Source organism: Mesoplodon mirus (assembly GCF_964341445.2).
Source record: "Mesoplodon mirus genome assembly, chromosome: 3".
NCBI lineage: Eukaryota > Metazoa > Chordata > Mammalia > Artiodactyla > Ziphiidae > Mesoplodon > Mesoplodon mirus.
Genome location: NC_138978.1, coordinates 90358702 through 90379602, shown reverse-complemented (window position 1 = coordinate 90379602; position 20901 = coordinate 90358702). Strand labels below are relative to the sequence as shown.

The window sequence follows — 20901 nt, the reverse complement described above, 5'->3', positions numbered from 1 at the left end:
GCTAGTACACAGCTTATTTAACCCCTTCTCCTGACTCCCTGTCCCATTTTCTTTCTTTTATGCTCCATTGAGGGTCTATGAAGAAAGATTATAGGGGCAACTCAGTGGGGATTAAAGAGCACTGGCCTGGAGAGCAGCTTAGTAGCTGGTACTTCAGGAGAAAGTCTGAACAAAAGTTCTTCATAGGGCTTCCCTGGTGGCGCAGTGGTCGAGAGTCTGCCTGCCGATGCAGGGGACACGGGTTCGTGCCCCGGTCCGGGAAGATCCCACATGCCATGGAGCAGCTGGGCCCGTGAGCCATGGCCGCTGGGCCTGCGCGTCCGGAGCCTGTGCTCTGCAGCGGGAGAGGCCACAACAGTGAGAGGCCCGTGTACCGCAAAAAAAAAAAAAAATCTTCATAAAAGACAGGCAGGGGGTTTAACTTGTAGGTGGGAGCTAAGGGAGACTAAAAAGGATTGGTTCCTACCTGAAACAGGCTACTCTCTCTGATTCCAAAGCTCTGTGAATGGTGTTCCAGGTGGCCCTGCCTCCAGGAAGGGTGGGGCTTAGTTCACATGACCTTTACCAAACCGTTATATCCCTCACCTTGTCTCACAGCCCCAACAGACATCTGTTGGGGAAGGTCCCTGCAATGCTGGGATGGTTAGACAATATTTCTGGGGACCCTTTCATCTCTAAGATTCTCTGATGTCTGATAAGTTTTGTGGGCCTTGTGCTGGAGCGATCATGTGACATTGTAGGTAATACCCAGTAGGCGTGTGTAGACAACCACAGATCTCCTGTTTTATGATTTGTGGAGTAAAAAATGCTTTATTGGATTATACTAATTCAGTCAGCATGAGCATATGATTGAGATGTTGTGCAAAATGCTTTTTCTCCTCTGAAAATAATAGTAAATTATCTTACCAGCAATTCTGTGTAATAGCTTTCCCCTCATTTTCTTAAAAAACTTATAAAAATTCTTTGCAGTTACTCTATGAGTTAAATTTTTATTTCTCTTATTAGGTTCACCAACTAAATTGTTTTTAATCAGTGGCTTTCTATAAAAATTAGCAGAAGTCAAAAGCATTAAAACTCTCGGGATCACAAGTGTGGATTAAATTCTCTTGAGGGAAAATCTCATTCATTTAGTAACCTTCTCTCGAATATCCCATGTGTTGGATTGAACTCCTACAGTGATTCTACCTCCAGCAAAAATATTCTACATAATTAGTCATTTGAAGACATTTTCTCCTATATCTTAACATGTCAGTCCTCCAACTATTAATTAGATTACTTTAAAAAATCAACACAAACAAGTCAGTATATGAGAAAACAGTGAATCACAACTGATTTTATCTGTTTTCCATATGTTTGTGTGACATTCAAGATCCACAAAGCAGTCGGAGAAGAGCAACACGCACCCATCCCATGGGTGCTGGCTGAGCACCAGGCACTGTGTGCACATGTCCTGTAGCACAGGGCAGGCCACCCAGGTGCAGAGGAGTGAACTGATTTGTCCCAACTCACACAGTTGGTAAGCAGGAGAGCCGACAACACAGCCCCACCTGGCTTCTAACTGCACGAGTTTGCTACAGATGGGATCTCAACAAGGAATCGCTCAAGACTTCGCATAATAAAAAAAAATCCTCCCTAATATTGGACTGTTTTTAATTTAAAATTAGAGCAGTATTCTGTTTTTTTATTTGACCTTCAACTTTTTTTTTTTTCAAGGTGTTATGTAACGGACCAGGAACATGTGTTCCTATCTGTATATCTGCCCTTCTCCTTGGGATACTAGGAATAAAGAAAGTGATCATTGTCTACGTTGAAAGCATCTGCCGAGTGGAACATTTATCCCTGTCCGGAAAGATTCTGTTTCACCTCTCTGATTACTTCATTGTTCAGTGGCCGACTCTTAAGGAGAAATATCCCAAATCTGTCTACCTCGGGCGAATTGTTTGATGAATGACAACTTACTTCTTTAGAATTTTGCAGTCAAGAATATTTACTATAAATGGGGAACAAAAAACTACATGTTTATTGTAAAAGCTTTTGAGAATCCTGAGAATTATTGGTGGTCAAGAGTAAAGAAATGTATAAGTAACCAAGAGAAGAAACTGAGGTTGCTTTTATAAAACAAACATTAATAAACCATTAAGTGTTTATGCCTCTGTACTCCAAATTTCCATTCTATATAAAGGTGTTTACCACTACCTGCAAGTTATCTTCTGACTTGTTTTACTAATATTTTACTAAAATTTTCTAGAACTAAATATAGAATTTGTATGATTAGCCACATTTCCTGTTCTACAGCTTTTTTTTTTTTTTTTTTACAGTATTCTGCATTATAGAAAGAAAAAGAAAAATATTTCTTAGTTTTTGTTCAGACACAACAGGCTTTATTTCCTGTATGGAAGCAGAGAGGTCCCTAGTGAATCCTTTCAGCATAAAGGAAGCAGTTATATTAAATTGGCTTCATGACAATTTGCACTCCACAGGCTTCCAGAACTGAGCGCATAAACCAGTATCTGTTTTTATTCTTTGGTTCTGTTTTGTGAGTAGCTGGCCTCACTCCAGGATATCTTTTAAAATCTTTTGTTTGTTAAAATAAATTAAAAGGTGACTACTGTCATACGAGTAAAGACATGGTTCTGTTTATCAGGGCCGAACTCTCAAAACATTTTTTTTAATGTTCCAGTAAATTCACGATTTTGTGGCTATAACTATCTCTGGCATTTTAAGATGTGTAGGCTCAGGAGAGTATATATTTACTTAACATTTACTTAAGTGCTTGTTGTATGCCAGGTGTTCTTCTAAGCACTTTTCAAATATTAACTCATTTAACTCTAATAACAACTCAGTGATGTAGGGACTGTTATTACCCCCATTTTACAGATGACTTTCCAAGCTCATATGACTAGTAAGTGCCAAATCGAGAATTCGAGCCCAAGCTTAAGAGCAGAGCCAGTATCATGGGCATGTGGCCTCTGCGGCCACATAGGGACCCATAGTTAGGAGGGCCCGACACTTGGTTTAATACTCTGCTGTCTCTCTCTTGAATTTCTTAGCATATTGTGAACAAGAGGCTCACATTGTATTTTGCACTGGACCTTGCCGATTATTTAGTTGGCCCTGCTTGAGAATCTGTGCTCCTAAAGAGCCATGTCAACTACAACAGAAGTACAACACCTAATGCAGGGCCTGGCCCAGCAGCTCTGCAATAAACAGGAATTCCATTCCCCTCCCTGCTATTTTAACAAGGCAACAAACAATGAGAAGACCTCTTGTGATGTTTAAGTTGTTGTTTTTTTCCTCTTAAATCTGTCTTATAAGTATGATATAAATCTAATAAAGAAATGGTAAGAAATTAACAAAGAAATTGACTTTTGGTGAAAAGAGGCTTGATCACCCAAGATGACATAAAATGAAAATGCTGAGGCTACCCTAGCCTTTCTTGTTCTTTTAGAAATTCTCTTTCTCTGAATAAAGTAAAGTAGGCTCATCCGTCAGGACATTTTCCCAGGTTTTTGGCTGGAGAAACACATGGCAGAAGACTCTCAGAATAGTGAAAGCACTTTGCCGTCTGGATTCGGTGGCCAGCGGGGCAGCCAAGCGCTAGTTCACTGTGTTTTGACTTTAAATCTCAGATCTCAGGCACTGGCTCTGTGTCACCTGACGTAAAGGTCTGAAATATCAGGTACCATATTTGTGTGGTTCCACCAGGAGTGGAGATGAAGTAAGCCTCTACTTTTCTAGGGAGAAAGTGATTTTTTTTTTTTTTTTTTTTAGAGACAGCAGCATGTACATTTTATGCATCTTTGAAAAGTTTTTCTCTGTCACTGTTCCTGAGTGGCACTAGGTGAATAGTTGATGAGTGGACTGTGTTCAGTGCAGTTAATGCCTGTGCTCCAGGGCAGCTGTCCCAGGGCCCCCGCAACTAAGCCTGCTGCATTGGCTCCTGTCAGGCCAGAGCTTACGATGCTTAGGCCATAGAGAATTGTAGAAAAGAAGCCATGATTTTTTTCCAGAAACGTATGTCCCAGATGTTTTGCAGAGCCTTAACTTAGACAGTGGTTAGCCTGGAATGTCAGAGAAAGAATCTGTGTGTGCTATATCACTAAAAGTTCAGAAATATCTTCCTGGGTTCGGGCTGCTATGCACACGTTTCAGAGCCCAGCTGAGGCACATGTGATCATGCCTTCTTGCTCAGTTCCAGATTATTTGGTAAACCAATGCCTATTCCCCTGTGTCTTATTGTTATGGCTAATTCAAGTCCTCAGGGTCACACTAGCAAAGGGAGCTGGTTTGAGACTGCAGTAGGGGCTGTATCCCTGCTGTGCATTTCTGCGGCATGAAGAAAGCTAGTGTTCTACCCTCAACTGAAACTGAAGAAATCAGTAGCTAACTTGTCCTTTCCAATTTCTCTTGAGGCACTCTGGAATGCAGCTCTTACTGGAAGAGACTATTCATGAAAAATTAGTTGCATCAGTGTTTAAATGAGAGGCAGGGAAACCACACATCCTGCCCACACCTACTTCCCTGGAAGATTTTATCTACAGTTCAGCTGTCCTAAAGGGTCTCAGCAGCTTGCCAGGTCAAAGCCTAAATGTTTCAGAAGGGACATCCAAAAGTCATCACAGGAAGCTTTCGCCTGGAACGAAGAGTGCTATGAAACCACATCAACAAGAGGAATGTTGTACACTTTTAGACTGAATAGCAAGAGGTCCTTGCTAGAAGGGAGATGACCCAAGCTTCCCTGTATAAAAGCAACTGGAAACACACTGTTTAATTGCCTTTACCAAGATAGGTTAACGTTGGGAAATGTGCCACCTCTTACTGTGCAGCTCCCTGCGTTGAATCTGTGCTTCATATCTCCTAAAAAGCCCCATCTCACCAAAAAGAGTTTGATAGCAATGTATGAAGCTTCTTTTATCCACAGTAATGCCATCGTGAATATTAAAGAAGGTCGTCCTCCATACAGCTCAGTGTTGGGGACCTTGTGTAGTTTCTTCCCCATGATTTCAGCTTTAGCAGATGATGAGCAGACATCCACATTTTGTCATCTGCCATGAGCTTGCTTCTGTAAGCCCCAGCACCCCAGGACTCTAAAATCAAGTGGTCTGTGTTCTTGTTCCCACTCACTTTAAATTTATTTATTTATTTATTTATTTATTTATGGCTGTGTTGGGTCTTCGTTTCTGTGCGAGGGCTCTCTCCAGTTGCGGCGAGCGGGGGGCCACTCTTCATCGCGGTGCGCGGGCCTCTCATTATCGCAGCCTCTCTTGTTGCGGAGCACAGGCTCCAGACGCGCAGGCTCAGTAGTTGTGGCTCACGGGCCTAGTTGCTCTGCAGCATGTGAGATCTTCCCAGACCAGGGCTTGAACCCGTGTCCCCTGAATTGGCAAGCAGATTCTCAACCACTGCGCCACCAGGGAAGCCCCCCACTAACTTTAAACGTGGATTTGACGTGCCTCCTCCTTTTCCCTTCAAAGTAGTCACCTGATGCCAGGCTCTGCCATCTCGCACAAACAACAAACTTTGGAATAATTTTTGTTTTTTTACTCTTTCTTTAATCCACATATAATTGGTTGCCTTTTTTTTTTTTTTAATATCCCCAGAATTTTCCCTCATCTTTTCATCCTCTTCTCTCCTTGTCATCTGATTTCACCCATTGATTCTGCGTTTGGACTAGTTCATATCCAGCCTTCCTTTTTAGTCCCATGGTCACAACTAAGCTAACTCTTTAACATAAATTCCTTGCTTTGTTAGCACATTTTTTGAAGAACTGAGGCATAAAGAGATTAAGTAACTTATCTAAGATTTTACAACTAGCAGGTAGCAGAGCTGGCATTTGAACCAAGGTACTGTAGCTCCAGCCAGACTTATTTGAACAGCTATGTTAGGTTTAAAAATTTAAAAGTGCTAGAAAGGAAATCAGCAGGGTGCTGTGAAGGCAATACAGTGCTGACTGCTCTAGAGAGGGATATCAGGAAAGGCCTCTCTAAGAGACATTTCAGCTGAGATTTGAGGCAGAGTGCCTGAAATATTTGTCCTCTTCCCACTTCCCCTCCCAACTTACATTTCACCTCTCCCGTAAAACATCCCCTGTTCCCCCATAGCCTGGTTTCAGCAACTTCTTCCCTACCCACTTCTGTGTCCTAGCTGCCCACACCTAAGGTTAGCACGGATTATGTACCATCATATTGCAGTACCTTGTACTTACATAAACACCTGTGAAGGGAAGACACGGATGCTTTTGCTAATGAATTCTTTGTTTGCCTTACTTCAGGGACTGTACCTCATGCTAGTTTTGTGCCCTTGCTCCACTCTTGGTCACACCTACCACAGCTCAGGACAGAATGTAGCCATTAAGTAAGTATATAAATTCTTATACTTTCAGACTTTGTCTAGGCCTACTTAGTTCCATTTCATCTGAACCAGTGGTTCTCAAGCTTTTTGGTCTCAAGACCTCATTAAAAATTATTGAAAGACCCCAATGAACTTTTGTTTATGGGGGCTATATTTGTCAATATTTACCACATTAGAAATTAAACCAGAAATTTTTTAAACATAGGAATAGACGGGGACACATTCTATTAACCGTCAGAGCAATGACATCATCACACATCCTGTAGCATCTAGAAAACTATAAAATAAGGAGAAGGAAAAAGATAACACCTCAGTATGCCTTAATCACATGACAATAGTTTTCACCTCATGGAGCCCTGAAAAGACCTTGAGGGCCCCCAGGGGTCCCTGGGCCACATTTTGAGAAGTGCTGCTCTTTATGTATAATGACACACCAATGAGTTCATCTCCTCTAGCAGCCTTTAGTCAGTCTGTGCTCTGTGTACTAGTTTTCTATTGCTGTGTAACAAAGTGCAGCAAGCTTAGTGGCTTAAAATAACAGTCATTATCTCACAGCTCGGTAGGTTAGAAACCCATTCAGGGCTTAACTAGTTCTCTACTCAGGGTCTCACAGGCTGTAATCAAGGTGACAGCCAGGACTGGGTTCTGATCTGGAACTCTAGATCTTCCAAACTTGTTCAGGGTGTTGCTGGCTGAATTCAGTTCCTTGCAGTTGTAGGGCTCATGGTGACCTGTTTCTTAATGGCCAGCAGGAGAGTCTCTACTGCAGCTTGTCTCTTTTAAGAACTCATGTGACTGGGATCAGGCACACCTACGGTAATCTCTCTCCCTTTTAGTTAAATCAGTGTCAACTGACTAGGAACCATAATAACATCCTCAAAATCCCTTTTGCCATATTAATATAACATAGTCAGGAGAGCAATAGCCCATAATATTCATAGGTCCCATTTCTACTTCAGGATAGGGGATCATACGGGGTGTGGGCATCATGATTAGAATACTGGAGGCCAGCTTCGAATTCGGCCAGCTACAATGTACCTGGTGTTTTTTGTTTTGTTTTGAAAAAAAAAATTTTTTTAACTTTTACTTAGACCACCAGACTCCTTCATTAGTATCCAAGTTCTCTAACTTTTTTTTAGTACGGGAAATTCATGCCTTCCAAACCTCGTCCCTTTTCTAGCAAGTTATTCTGTGCCTCACTTTGTTTACTTGTCAAATAGGCATAATAATGGTACCTAGTTCTAGAGTTGTGAACACCAAACTAGATGATACATGTACTGCCTTTAGCACAGAGCCTAACACATAGTAAGCCCTCAGTTACCTATGTCTCCAGGCAACCAAGGTGGCTTCCTTGGTATGTAGTGTCCTAAAGGAAGGCTCTCCTTAAACTAAGACCAGCAACCACTCCCACCCTCTAGGATGGCCTTTATCAAACAAAGCAGAAAATAACATATGTTGCCAAGAATGTGGAGAAATTGAAACCCTTATACATTGCTGGTGGGAATGTAGAATGGTTCAGCAGCTGTGGAAAACAGTTCGGCAGTTCCTCAAAGAATTAAAGTTACCATGTGACTCAGCAATTCCACTCCTAGGTATATACCCCAGAGAATTGAAAACATGTTCACACATTTCCTGTACCCAAACATTCATTCCAGCATTATTCATAATAGTCAAAAGGTGGGAACAACCCAGATGTCCACCAAACTAATGGATGGATTAACAAAAGTGATATATCTGTACAATGAAATATTATTCAGTCACAAAAAGGATGTGACTAATTCATGACATGCTACAGCACAGATGAATGAACCTTGAAAACATGCTAAGGGAAATAAGCCAATCATAAAAACCCACATATTGTATGATTACATTTATATGAACTGTCCAGAATAGGCAAATCCATTGAGAGAAAGTAGATTCATTGTTGCCAGGTGCTGTGGGAGAGGACAATGAGGGTGACTTTAAATGGATGTGGGGTTCTCTTTTAAGTGAGATGTTCTAGAATTCGATAGTGGTGATGGTTGTACAACTATGAATATACTGAAACCCACTGAAACCCACTATAAAAGGGTGTACCTTATGGCATGTGTATTATTTCTCAATGAAAAAAAACTATCATCAGTAGTCAGGGAATCTGTCCTTAGATATTTGTGGGTGTGTATACAGATGAAGAAAGACAAACCAAAAACTAAGCACAGCAGTCAGGAAGCTGCTACAGGGAGTGTTTTTGTTTATTGTGATTCCATCTCTGCCCATGACCAGAGACTGAACAAAGACTGAAGGTGCTGGGGACAAAGCGTGGCCACTGGGGAAGAGCTGAGTAAGAACTGGGTGAAAAGAGCCAGTGGGGGGCCTGGAGGGAGAAGATGGCCTTGGCACACAGTAACTCCCTCTCCCACCTCCTCCCTAAAGGGCCTCAACCCAGACCACGGAGGTGAATTGTATTTTCCAAAGTTGGCCAGCCACATGCTCTGCAGTATGACCTGGCTGCTTCCTCACGCAGAAGTGGAGTTTGGTTGCTCTCCCTTGGAATTTAAACCGGCCACCAGAGTGCAGCGAGAGTGGGAAGTGACATTCTAACTCAGACATTCCCCGGGGGATGCCCTCACAGAAGGCAGCCACCAGGCTGTGAGAAGCGCAAGCCCCACGGAGGGTCCAGGTGTAGGTGTTCAGGGTCACGGTCACAGCTGAGCATAGGCTTTGAGTCATCTCAATCCAGGTGCTAGACGTGTGAGGGGAGAAGCCTCCAGATGATTCCAGCCCCGCCATTTGAGTCACTCCCAGCCTTTCTTGTCCTCCCAGCTGAGGCTCAAACACCATGGAGCAGAGAAAACCCCTCCCTTCTGTGCCCAGTGAATTTCTGACCCACAGCGTCCATGAGCAGAATTAAATCGTTGCTGTTTTCTGCCACTAAGTTTTCGGGGAATTCATTTCAAAGCAATAGGTAATTAGAACAATAACCTTTCAGAAGGAGCCAGTCCCTCTAAAGTTTGGTTACTTTGGCTTAATATTAGGAGAGGAGACGATTTCTCCCTCCAAGGCAAAAGGAAGAAAATGTATTTCTACACCATGGATAGGAAAAGGCTTTTTTTTTTTTCTCCTTGCTCCTTGGCCTGCATGTAGCAGTGAAATAGAAACCAATGGATTCTTTTAAATCTTTTAACCATATGCAGATGAATAAGCAAATGCTTGGACTTGATTCCTAATCTCTTTTCCTTCCCTGTATAACTGATTTTTTTTCCACTCTAATAAACTTTAGCATTTAAACAGAAGTCATGTGTCACATGTATGATGATTAGCGGCAAGAATGTAGAAAAAGAGATAGCTGCGGAGCACGAAGCCTTAATTAATAGCCAAGCCATTCAACTGAAAATAAGAACAGTGTTTCTGGCAGGGAAATGTGAACTTGGCATCCTTTTTCTTCCCTCAGTCTTTTTAGGAAAATTATTTAAAATTCAATGATTATAAAGAGAACTTTTCAGAGTTTTCAGTTGAGCTCCAGTGATTGAAGTACAGTAATCTTTCAATGACATTGAGTAGGGCCACCCTCCCCATCCCTGGGTCCTTCTGTGAACTGCCAAACCCCAGAATTTGCAAACTGAGACTAGTGCAGAAATCAAACAGAAGAAAAGGCGACAGCAGCAGGAGGGATGGAATCTGGAATGACAGTCTTCTCCTCTTTTGAAAAAAGGGGAAAGAAGTTTCATTCTTCAAAGAAAAGAGAAAGAAAACAAGACTTTTATGGAAATACCATATACAGAGTTGGCAGAAATTCAGCAAGGAATAAAAAGTATCCAAAATGTTGCCTTATTCAGTTCCATCCTGGCAGCCAAATGATAGAGGCTCCATTTTCAAGCTGATTTGCTCTGAACTTTCTGGACCTATGACCATGCAAGGCCTCTAGAAGTGCCTAAGCTTTGGTCCGTTGATTCCCCAGCTGAACAAACTAAAGTCTAAAGCAGCCAGATGGAGAAAGAGCTTAAAATTCATCAAAATCTTATAGAAAACAAAGTGTTTATGGATGAAATGATAAAAGGCCTGAGATTTGATTCAAACTTCATTGCCAGGGTGGGGAAGGAAGGCAGGTTTACAGATGCAACAGGATTAGCCATAGGTGATCTCCCTGGAATTGGGGCGGGGGGGACAGTGGGTACACTGGGCATCATTATACCCAAACTTCATCATATTATATTATTCTCTTTACTTTTGTATGTATTTGAGCATTTCCATAATTAAAAGTTTCAAAAATATAAATCATGTTATCAATCTTCAACTGCTAAAAAGTCAAAGAATGTATTGATTACAGGTAAAATGAAACAAACTAGGTTTTAAAATAAGAACAAGAAAGGAAATTTACAAAGTACTTCTGTTCATATTTAACTCATGAGAAGAAATTCAGTCAGTCTGCAAATCTGATTTCTGAACCAGAATACGTTTTTCTGACTTAGAATATTCAGTCCTGGAGCTTTCACTACACTGCTCTCGAGTACAGAATATCACCTTCTTCTTTATCCATGTAAGGGCTGTGCTTCTCATTGCTCAGTAAATATTTGAGGTGTTCCCACCTCAACTTGATGAGGCCTTCACAGGAGGCTCCCGGCACTGACTCCCACTGAAGGTGTCCCCTTTCTCCAAGGACACCCTCCCTGCTCCTATCCAGAAGACGGCAATAGCACAAGTCACCACTGTGGACTGGGAATATTAAAGTCAGTGCTGACCCTAAAGTCTTTGTGCTGCTGAGGAGATTGCATTATGGAGCAGAGGAAAGGCAGCTGCATGGTAAGAGCCCTGGGTCAGGTTGTGGCTTTGCCACTATGCATGTGTTTAATCACGGTTAATTGTAATCTATCTGTGTTTCCTCACCACGTACATAACATGAAGGATTTGGACGAGATCATCTTTGAGATCCCTTCCAACAGCACTGCCACCACATCAATAGTAACAGTAGCTTGCATGACGTATCACATGCTAGCAACAATGCCAGGCACTGCACTAAGCACAGTGCGTGCGGTGACTCATTTAATCCTCAGACCCAGGCAATGGAGTTCCCACACTTTAGAGACCCCTCCACTTGCCACTCCTTCCTTATGGGGCCAGAAGGGTGTGACCACCCGAGCCCACGCTCCCTTTCTGGACCAAGCTCTGGCTGCCAAGGACCCCAGAATCCCCTGCCTCAGTGGCCCAGGCCTGCTTCTAGGACTTGCGGGGTCCTCTTCCTCAGGTGTGCCCTCCCAGGTTGGTTTACGGTAGGGAAAAGTAAGGAAGGCTTTTAGGCCCTGCAGGCTGGGGGCAGGACACAAGGCACGAAACTCCTCAGTGGAACCAGGTAGAAAGAGAAGGACAATGGGGGTGGGAGTTATTTAAGCTCTTGGCTGGGGTCCTGTAGATGTTAGGGCTGGGAATAGTGAGATTAGTATTATTATTACCATAGATTTTTACAGAGGATGAAACTGAGGCGCAAAATGCTTGAGTGATTGCCTGAGGTCGCACAGCTGGTTAGTGGTGGAGCCAGGGCTCAGAGTGTTGTCCTTGTGATTCCAGGCTCTCTTGCCTTTCATGCTGCCACCCAGCGAAATCTGCAGACCCCGCAGATCCCCAAGGGCCTCATGAGATGCAGGGAAGGTCCTGAAAAGCTATCTTCCACCAACTAAGCTGCTTTTCTACCCCCAACTACATTATTGGTGCCAACTGAGAATGTGGCAGACAGTAGTGGTGGCCAAGCCTCATCCAGAAAAAATTACCATGGGAAGTTGACTCAACAGAAAAATATTTGATGTAAGAGTATGACAGTTAATCCTAGGATTTCACTTTTTGTTCTGAACTTCTGACCCACAGCTGCTAGACCAACCACGGAATATCAAGAAGGTACCTTAACTAGATTTTAACCCTGTTAAACAAGTGTTTGGCCAATCAAATAAGTAGGCCTTTGTTGATTTCCTTTAAACTCTAAAACCAGGAAATGACTTCTAATATGTTATGACCCCCACCTTCCCTCCAAGGACATCCTGAGGCACAGAAATAAAATCTAACCAAACATGCTTTCAATGACTATTTACCATGAAACATCCAGCAAATTATAGGTGATTTGAAAAAGCAAATTTCTGAACAAAGCTATAAAAATATTCTTGCAGTATTTTTAGAAGGCATAATTTGATGTATTTAGAACCAAGTACTCAATTTAGCTATGTGTTAGATATTAAGCACAAATATCTAAAGTTAGTTTTAATAATAGTAACTAACGGTATTGAGTGCTTGTTATGTGCCAGGCACAATCCTTCATCTTTTGCATGAATTCACTCACTCGATCCTCACACAGCCACATGTAGTAGTTAATATTATTATTTCTTCACAGATGAGTAAACCAAGATACAGAAAGAATGGTAAGCTTAGAACTGAGATTATACACAAAGAGGTTTATCAAAGTAGTATTTAAAATAGAAGAAAATTGGAAACAATCTAAACTGGAAAACATTTAGTAAATTATGATATGTCCATAGTGAACAGACTTGTGGTTGCCAAGGGGATGGGGGGAGAGAGAAGGATGGACTGGGAGTTTGAGGTTGGTAGGTGCAAACTATTACATTTAGAATGGATAAACAATAAGGTCCTACTGTATAGCACAGGGAATTATATTGAATATGCTGTGATAAACCATAATGGAAAAGAATATCTAAAAAGAAAGTATACATGTGTATAACTGAGTCATTTTGCTGTGCAGCAGAGATTGGCACAGCATTGTAAATCAGCTATACTTTGTTAAAAAAATAAATTAAAAAAATTTATATGTCCAGATAATGGACTATTTGTGCAGTCATTAAAAATCATATTCTTGAAGAATATTTAATGGTGTAAAAAATGCTTAAAATGCTATATTAAGTAAATTTTTTAAAATGATGCAAATAAGTGTATATTGCGAGCACAGTTTGAAAATCGACGTAAATATATGCAAAGTTTAAAAAGGGATAAAAACATATAAAAGGTTTAAAATGGCTCTCTCTGAGTTAAGGAATTATTTATGAAGTTTGTTCTATAATTTTTAAAAATCTATATTGATTATGTATTACATAATGAAAGAAAATAAGATTTTAAAAAATGACAATTTCTGTGAACCATTAGTTTAGGGAGTAGAAAAAAAGGAAACATAATGTCTTCTAAGAAATATTATACAGCAGTATAACAAATAATAATAGAAATAACTACTTAATAAACACGTGTCTAGGGAATTCCCTAGTGGTCCAGTGGTTAGGACTCTGCACTTTCACAGCCAAGGGCCTGGGTCCAGTCCTTGTTAGGGGAACTAAGGTCACACAAGCCTCGCACCTCGGCCCTCCCCACCCAGAAAAAAAAACACAGTAAACATGTGTCTAATACTTACCGTTTTACATGCAGCTTTCACAGCATCTCACTTGATCCCTGCAAAGACACTGAGAGGAAAGTAGTCTTGGCTTCCATTTTTCAAATGATGAAAATAAAGCTCAGAGAGGTTATGACTTTTCCAAGGCTCCACAGATGGTACATGGCCAAGCCAGGTCTGAAATCTTTGGACACTCAGTCACAGTGCAGCATCTGTGAACAGAGGCCCCGTTTGTGGGCAGAGCCAGAAATAGGTTGTACTGACCATGTTCTAACTTCTTCACAGTGAGGTTGAATAAGTATGGCAGCAGATGAAGAGAGCCTCACACCAGTTCATGGGAAGGCCCATGAGGTAGGAATCGGGAGATGTGAGTTCTGGTCTTGCCGTTAATTAGGTCTGTGGGCAAATCCTTTGACCTCTCTGGACCCCTATACATCTAGATCAGCGGTCCCCAACCTTTTTGGCACCAGGGACCAGTTTCCTGGAAAATAATTTTTCCACGGACCAGGGTGGGTGGGTGGGGATGGTTTTGGGATGATTCAAGGGCATTACATTTAATGTGCACTTTATTTCTATTATTATTACATTGTAGTATATAATGAAATAATTATACAACTCACCATAATGCAGAGTGGGAGCCCTGAGCTTGTTTTCCTGCAACTAGATGGTCCCTTGTGGGGGTGATGGGAGACAGTGACACCCGAAATGTGTTGCTTCTGTCCAGTCTACTCCGTAATCTTGTTTTGGTTGCTGTCACTGCAGAAAACCCTGCTTCGCAAAGATAGGATGTTGGGGGCTTTCCTGGTGGCGCAGTGGTTGGGAGTCCGCCTGCCAGTGCAGGGGACACGGGCTCGGGCCCTGGTCCGGGAGGATCCCACATGCCGCGGAGCGACTGAGCCCGTGCGCCACAACTACTGAGCGTGAGCTCTAGAGCCCACGCACCTAGAGCCCGTGCTCTGCAACGGGAGAGCCCACCGCAGTGAGAAGCCTGCGCACCGCAGCAAAGAGTAGTTCTTGCTCACCTCAACTAGAGAGAAGCCCGCGTGCAGCAACAAAGACCCAACACAGCCAGAAATAAATTTTAAAAAAAAATAGGATGTTGGAAATGGAAGCAGGCTTTTCAGTGTTTTTGTGGCAGTCATAGGATATTCCACCTTGAACATATGGAGGTTTGAAGTTGTCTCAAACATACTTTTAAGGCCACCGTCATTTGCGATCTCAAGCAGTCGATCCTCTTCTAGCATGGACAAAGTCGATTCACCCGGCTTATTCACAAATGGGTCGCGGATCCATTCCTTCCCAGTTTGGGGGTCTTTTGTGGTTGGGAAGTAATGCTCAGACTCTTGAAAGCTGAGATAGGTGATCGTGCACCAGCTGGGAGAAAGAAGGCCCTGGCTCAGTTTCTTTCAAAATCTCTGCTAATGTTTGAAACATGTCAAAAATCCCAGTGTTCACTCATCGCCCCCATAATTCCAGTTTGGCTTTGAATGCAGCCACTTTATCCCCCGACTTGAACACAGTTGTCGTTCTCCTTTGAAGTGACAGATTGAGTTCGTTGAGCAGGCTGAATATGTCACACAAGTAAGCAATTTTGTGACCCATTGTGTGTCACTGAAATGTGCTGCCAGTGGTGACTGTTTCTAAAAGAAATCTCTGGAGCGGCTCTCAAAACTCAAAAACTCTGGCCAGTGATCTACGTTTAGAAAGCCATCTCACTTCTGTGTATAAGAGAAGATGTGTGTGCTCCGCATCCATCTCCTTGCAGAGCTGCATGAACAGACGTGAATTAAGGGCATGTGCTTTAATGTGGTTGATAATTTTAATCACATCCTGCAAAACGTTAAGTTCAGGTGATATTTTTCCGCTAACCAGCATTTCCCCATGGACGACACAGTGCGTAGACTCACATTCAGAAGCGACCTCTTCGACCTGATTAGTGAAACCAGGAAGCCGTCCAGTCGTGGCAGCCGCTCTGTCCCATGCATATACCGACACAAAATGACCAGTTCAGTTTTCCTGATGTGTAATCATTCAAAGACTTGAATAGTTCTGCAGCTGTGGTGTTGGTTGGCAACAAAAGTGCACATAACATATCCTCATGCACAATCTCCTGAAAAATGTATCACACAAAAACAAGCATTGTTGCCTTGTTGTCAACATCAGTAGACTCATCAACCTGGATTGCGTACCACGGTGACTCAATCCTCTCTAACAGTTGTGCCTCAATATCCTCTGCTATTTCATCAATTCATCTAGTTATGGTGCTAGCTGAAAGAGGGACACGTCACCTTTTGAACTGCAGCCTCTCCTGAAAGTTCACGACAAATGTCCTTAGCAGCAGGTAGGATCCACTCTTCACCATTAGTAAAGGGCTTCTTAGCTTTAGCAATGCAGTTAGCCACTAAGAATGATGTTCACAGTGCAGACACATTTGATGAAGTGGTGGCCTTCAATAATTGCTTATCTTCTTCGTGTTCACGTTTTTTTCTTTTGAAAAACTCCAAAGGCTTGTCTTTTAATGCAGGGTGCTTGGTCTCAATGTGGCAAAGCAGTTTTGAAGATTTCGTGGCTTCGTTGGATAGCCAATCATCACATATTATACAAAGTGGGCTTGCAGAATGTGAATCACCTGTTGCAATGAACCCGTAATTTAAGTAGGACTTTTGTTTTTCTCTTTTAAACGCAGCTTTCTTTTTGTGGGCAGTCTTAGAGTCTTCTGCTCTCATCATCGGGTCTTCCCCCTTTTCAAAGAAGCTCTCCAGAGACGTTTGTTTTTTACTCATTTGGACTAGGCTTAGCCTGTGGGCTTACCAAAACTGTGACTGAGACAAGTGCGCAGTGCAGGAAAAAGGTGCGGACGGAAATGGTAAATAAAACAATGGGTGGGCCACGTGCGGACTAAAATGAGTGCCGGTTTCTGACTTAAAGCCTGCCACCAGATGCAGCTGTACAATTGAAGTACGTCAACTCACTTGCCACTATAAAGTCTGCCACCAGATGCACTTAATTGTCACTTGCCACTCACTGATAGGGTTTTGATATGAGTCTGCAAGCAATTGATTTATTACGGTCTCTGTGCAGTCAAACCTCTCTGCTAATGATAATCTGTATTTGCAGCCGCTCCCCAGTGCTGGCATCACCACCTCAGCTCCACCTCAGATCATCAGGCATTAGATCCTCACAGGGAGCGCACAACCTAGATCCCTTGCGTGCCTGTTCTTCCTCCAGTAGTGGTCCATAGCCCAGGGGTTGGGGACCCCTGATCTAGATACAACACAAATGTAATAGAACTTCCTGGGCCCAGGGACTGTCTTGGAGGTCAGTGACTGCCTTGTCACCTGCCAAAATACCCTAAGTATGATTCCAAAGGCTTTGAATGACAATGTTGATTTCTGCTGAAGATGAGGGGGAGGAGGGTTGCATCACACATCACCAGCAAAACATCCTTACAGTTTCCTTTAAATACTTCTTTTTTCTGCCAAATTCCCTCTTCCTCTACCAGCCTCCCAAATTCTCTTTTTCTGTTTCCTTTACCCTTTAAAATGCACACACACACATACACACACACACACACACACACACACCCCTTTTTGCCCCTTTCTTTCTAGAGCCATACTCTTCAAGATTTCTCCCTATTCCAAGTGCCTACTACTTGCCAGGACTATTCTTGGTGCTGGAGGATATGGCAGCAGACTTTACTGATACATTCTATCCCTTTAGTAGATGGAGTAATCTAACTTGGTCTCAGCTTCTTAAATTTGCATCCAGCCAAAGGCAGCTGGTGGGGGACTAGGGAATATTTAATTACAAATAATTTATTTTAATGTTAACATATAAAATGAGAAGTAAGCACTTGCGCTCAAAGGACTCCAAGCTCAGTTTTTATTTAAAAGAATTCTATGATTCAGTGAAATTAAATTCATAATAGTGTCTGATAATTTTAACAAGCATGTTTTAGGTACTCACGGTGCCCCTAGCACTTAGCACTTACATTGAACCCTCACAACCATGAACAATAGGTACTATTATAATTCCCCTTTCCTTTATGAAGAAACTGAGGGACATTCGTTGACTTACCTGAAGTCAATGGGCAGCAGCTTGAGGATTCAGACCCAGATGTGCCTGACTTGAGATGCTGTGCTTTTAGCCTCTGTGCTTACTGCACCATCTCACCCCTTCTCATCTTCTCTTACCCAAAGTGTGGCATCGTTGAGAATATTGATGGGCATTAGAATCTATATGCCTGTTCCATTTTTGCCATGTTTTCTGTCCTAGTCCATTCAAGCGGCTATGAAAAAATATCATAGACTGGGTGGCTTATAAACAACATACACTTATTTCTCACATTCCAAGAGGCTAGGAAGTCCAAAATCAAGGTGCCTGAAGATTTGGTGTCTGGTGTGAGCTATTTCCTGGTTCATAGGCGTCCGTGTTCTGGATATAACCTCACGTGGTGGAAGGGACAAGAGAGCTCTCTGGGGTCTCTTTTATTAGGGCACTCATCCCATTCACAGGGCTCCAGCCTCATGACCTAGTCACCTCTTAAAGGCCTTTTTTGGATGGAAAAAGGTTATTCAGGATACTGGTTATGGAAGTAATTTGTCTGCTTCTCAACATGCTTCCAAGTCATGGGCTTAATAAAGCTACTCCAGGCCCCTACAGTGGAGTCTCTTTTGTCTTTCTCTTTGGTCTTCTCTTTATGTACCCATGTTTCAAATTATTACTACAACTTCCCATATGTTACAATTTTTTTTTTTGAATGCAGTCTTCTTAGAAAACTGCCTCTCTGGAGATCAATGAGAACCCGTGGAGGAATTCATAAAGAACCAAGATAGGGTTTTATTTCTGTCCTAAAAACAATGGGGTAAGTGGCAACACGTCTTTGGTGGGCTGCCAACATATTCTTCTTATCAACATAGACTAGAGTGATCTGGTTTGAGCAACAGAGGTCACTGAATTCTTACAAGCATCAGGGATTTTTGTGGAGGTTCTAACTTGATGTTAATCAAGACAATTCCCATTCAGTGTCAGGGTTTTTATGGATTTGTTGCTGCTTCTATTGTCTAACAATAGTTTAGAGGTGAATGTCCACACAAAGTATCAAAGTGTCACCATGTGAGTCCTGGCTTACAGAGGATACTGAATGTGTAGATTTAAGGCAACATGTGTTAAAAGGTGTATTCAAGTTTTTGTTTTGTTTTGTTTTCTTTTGCGGTATGCGGGCCTCTCACTGTTGTGGCCTCTCCCACTGCGGAGCGCAGGCTCCGGACGCGCAGGCTCAGCGGCCATGGCTCACGGGCCCAGCCGCTCCGCGGCATGTGGGATCTTCCCGGACCGGGGCACGAACCCGTGTCCCCTGCATCGGCAGGCGGACTCCCAACCACTGTGCCACCAGCGAAGCCCTGTATTCAAGTTTTGAGAAAGAATCAAGTTAGTACAATGGAAGGGTTTCCTTACTTTTCCCTCTACTGTTCCAGAGAGGGGGTACAATGGTCTAAAACCCAGATTTGTCTAACCAAACCTGTAAACCTTATTTTTTTTTTCATAAGTTTACTGGATAATAAATGGGAATTGATCTACACCATACACAAATTATGCATTAAATATTTTGGAAAACTAAGGATTTAGCTTACCACTATTACTTATGTAATATATCTGATAATCATACATCCAATATTTTTTTAATATTTATTTTATTCATTTTATTTATTTATTAGGTTGCACCAGGTCTTATTTATGGCAGTTGGGCTCCTTAGTTGTGGTATGTGAACTCTTAGTTGCGGCATGCTTGTGGGATCTAGTTCCCTGACCAGGGATCAAACCTGAGACCCCTGCATTGGGAGCGTGGAGTACTAACAACTGTGCCACCAGGGAAGTCCCATACATCCAATATTTTTCAATAATTTTTCTTCAATGACTAAGCCAGGGATCTTTAAACTGGGGTCCGTGGAAATGTTTGCAAATTTTGAGATTTATCTATGCATTCTCTGGAAAGAGAGGCCATAGCTTTCTTTAGATTTTCTGTAACGCTTCCATTACCCCCCCCCAAAAAAGGCAACAAAACTTATACTTAAGATTTTGAGGCTTTTTAAGGACTTATTTATTTATTTTAAAATCTTTTCTTCAATTTGAGACTTGAAATTTAATGGAAAAACAAACAACCTATCTCGTTTCCCTCTGTGCCTATTCAATCATCCCACTCCTCTGAAAATGAATGGTGTGTGTGTGTGTGTAAAGCCTTCTCTGAAGGCAGCAGGATGCAAGAAAGAAGACAGAAAAAAAGAAGAGTAATGGAAATTTTTTTTAAGAAAATAATTTTTTTCCAGAAACCTGCCTTGAATTTTTAAATTTCTCTCCAGAGTCTTTTGGCTATTGTTATCGTTATTTAGTAGTCACTGTGAATTCTTTTGTGGATGACTGTAAATTACTAGATTCTATTTTAGCTAAAGGAGCCGACACAGCAAATTTATGTTCTGTTATAAATTAAGTGATGTGATGACATATGCTTAGTGGTTAGGCCGACATGCAAAATAAATCAGATATAATCATTTGAATATAAGTTTGAGATATAAAATAAACCATTTTGGGGTCAAAACAAAAGACCATAGGAGTAACAGTTTGCCAAAGCACAAATATGCTAATTCTGCTTGCAGTCAGCAAAAGAAAAATTATTTCAATTGGATATTTTATTTGTCTTCTTCTGTGAGTACCATACAGAGAAATTAATAGCTCAGATGTGGAAACATGGAATTTAGAGATAGAAGGTTTATAAGTGGACACCTTCACTTTTCTTTTTTTTTAAACAGGTGAGGACATAGGACCAAAGACACTCCAAAACACAGAGCCAGCCAGTCATAAAGTTAGTCCTGTGTTCTAACTCCTAGGCCTACTTTCCACTGAATCTCAAGTGAGAACAATTGACTTGACTTAGCATACAATGCCATTAAAGAATATGCAGTAAAAACACAATTACATATCTGGAACTCAGATAGGAACTACAGTAGTGAAAGCTAAAAAGACACTCCTGCCTATCACTGAATAACTGATAACAAGAACACAGCAAAGGGCGAAGTGTGAACTTTGTCATTCTGGTTCTCAGGCCAGAAACCGATTTCTAAAACTGACTTCATTAAAATCAGTTTCTTCATTTAAAGTTATACTGTGGAGGAGATAAAATTAGGGAAGTGAAGGACAGT

General features: G+C 41.9%; 1 protein-coding gene across 4 annotated transcripts in view; it reads left to right on the top strand.

The window, feature by feature from the left end:
- Positions 1-11199, top strand: part of ALG14 (ALG14 UDP-N-acetylglucosaminyltransferase subunit) — a 111976-nt gene extending 100777 nt beyond the window's left edge. Inside the window, exons 4-5 of one of the 4 annotated variants that reach the window (XM_082615348.1) lie at positions 6272-6354; positions 10988-11199. In XM_082615348.1, coding sequence (XP_082471474.1) covers positions 6272-6354; positions 10988-11024 — 120 coding nt within the window. In that variant the 3' untranslated portion in view covers positions 11025-11199. Of the gene's footprint in view, positions 1-1713; positions 2281-6271; positions 6355-8763; positions 8849-9610; positions 9633-10987 lie in introns of those variants that run through there. The other 3 variants (XM_082615349.1, XM_082615346.1, XM_082615345.1) reach the window with 3 other exon arrangements.
- Positions 11200-20901: the final 9702 nt, after the last annotated feature.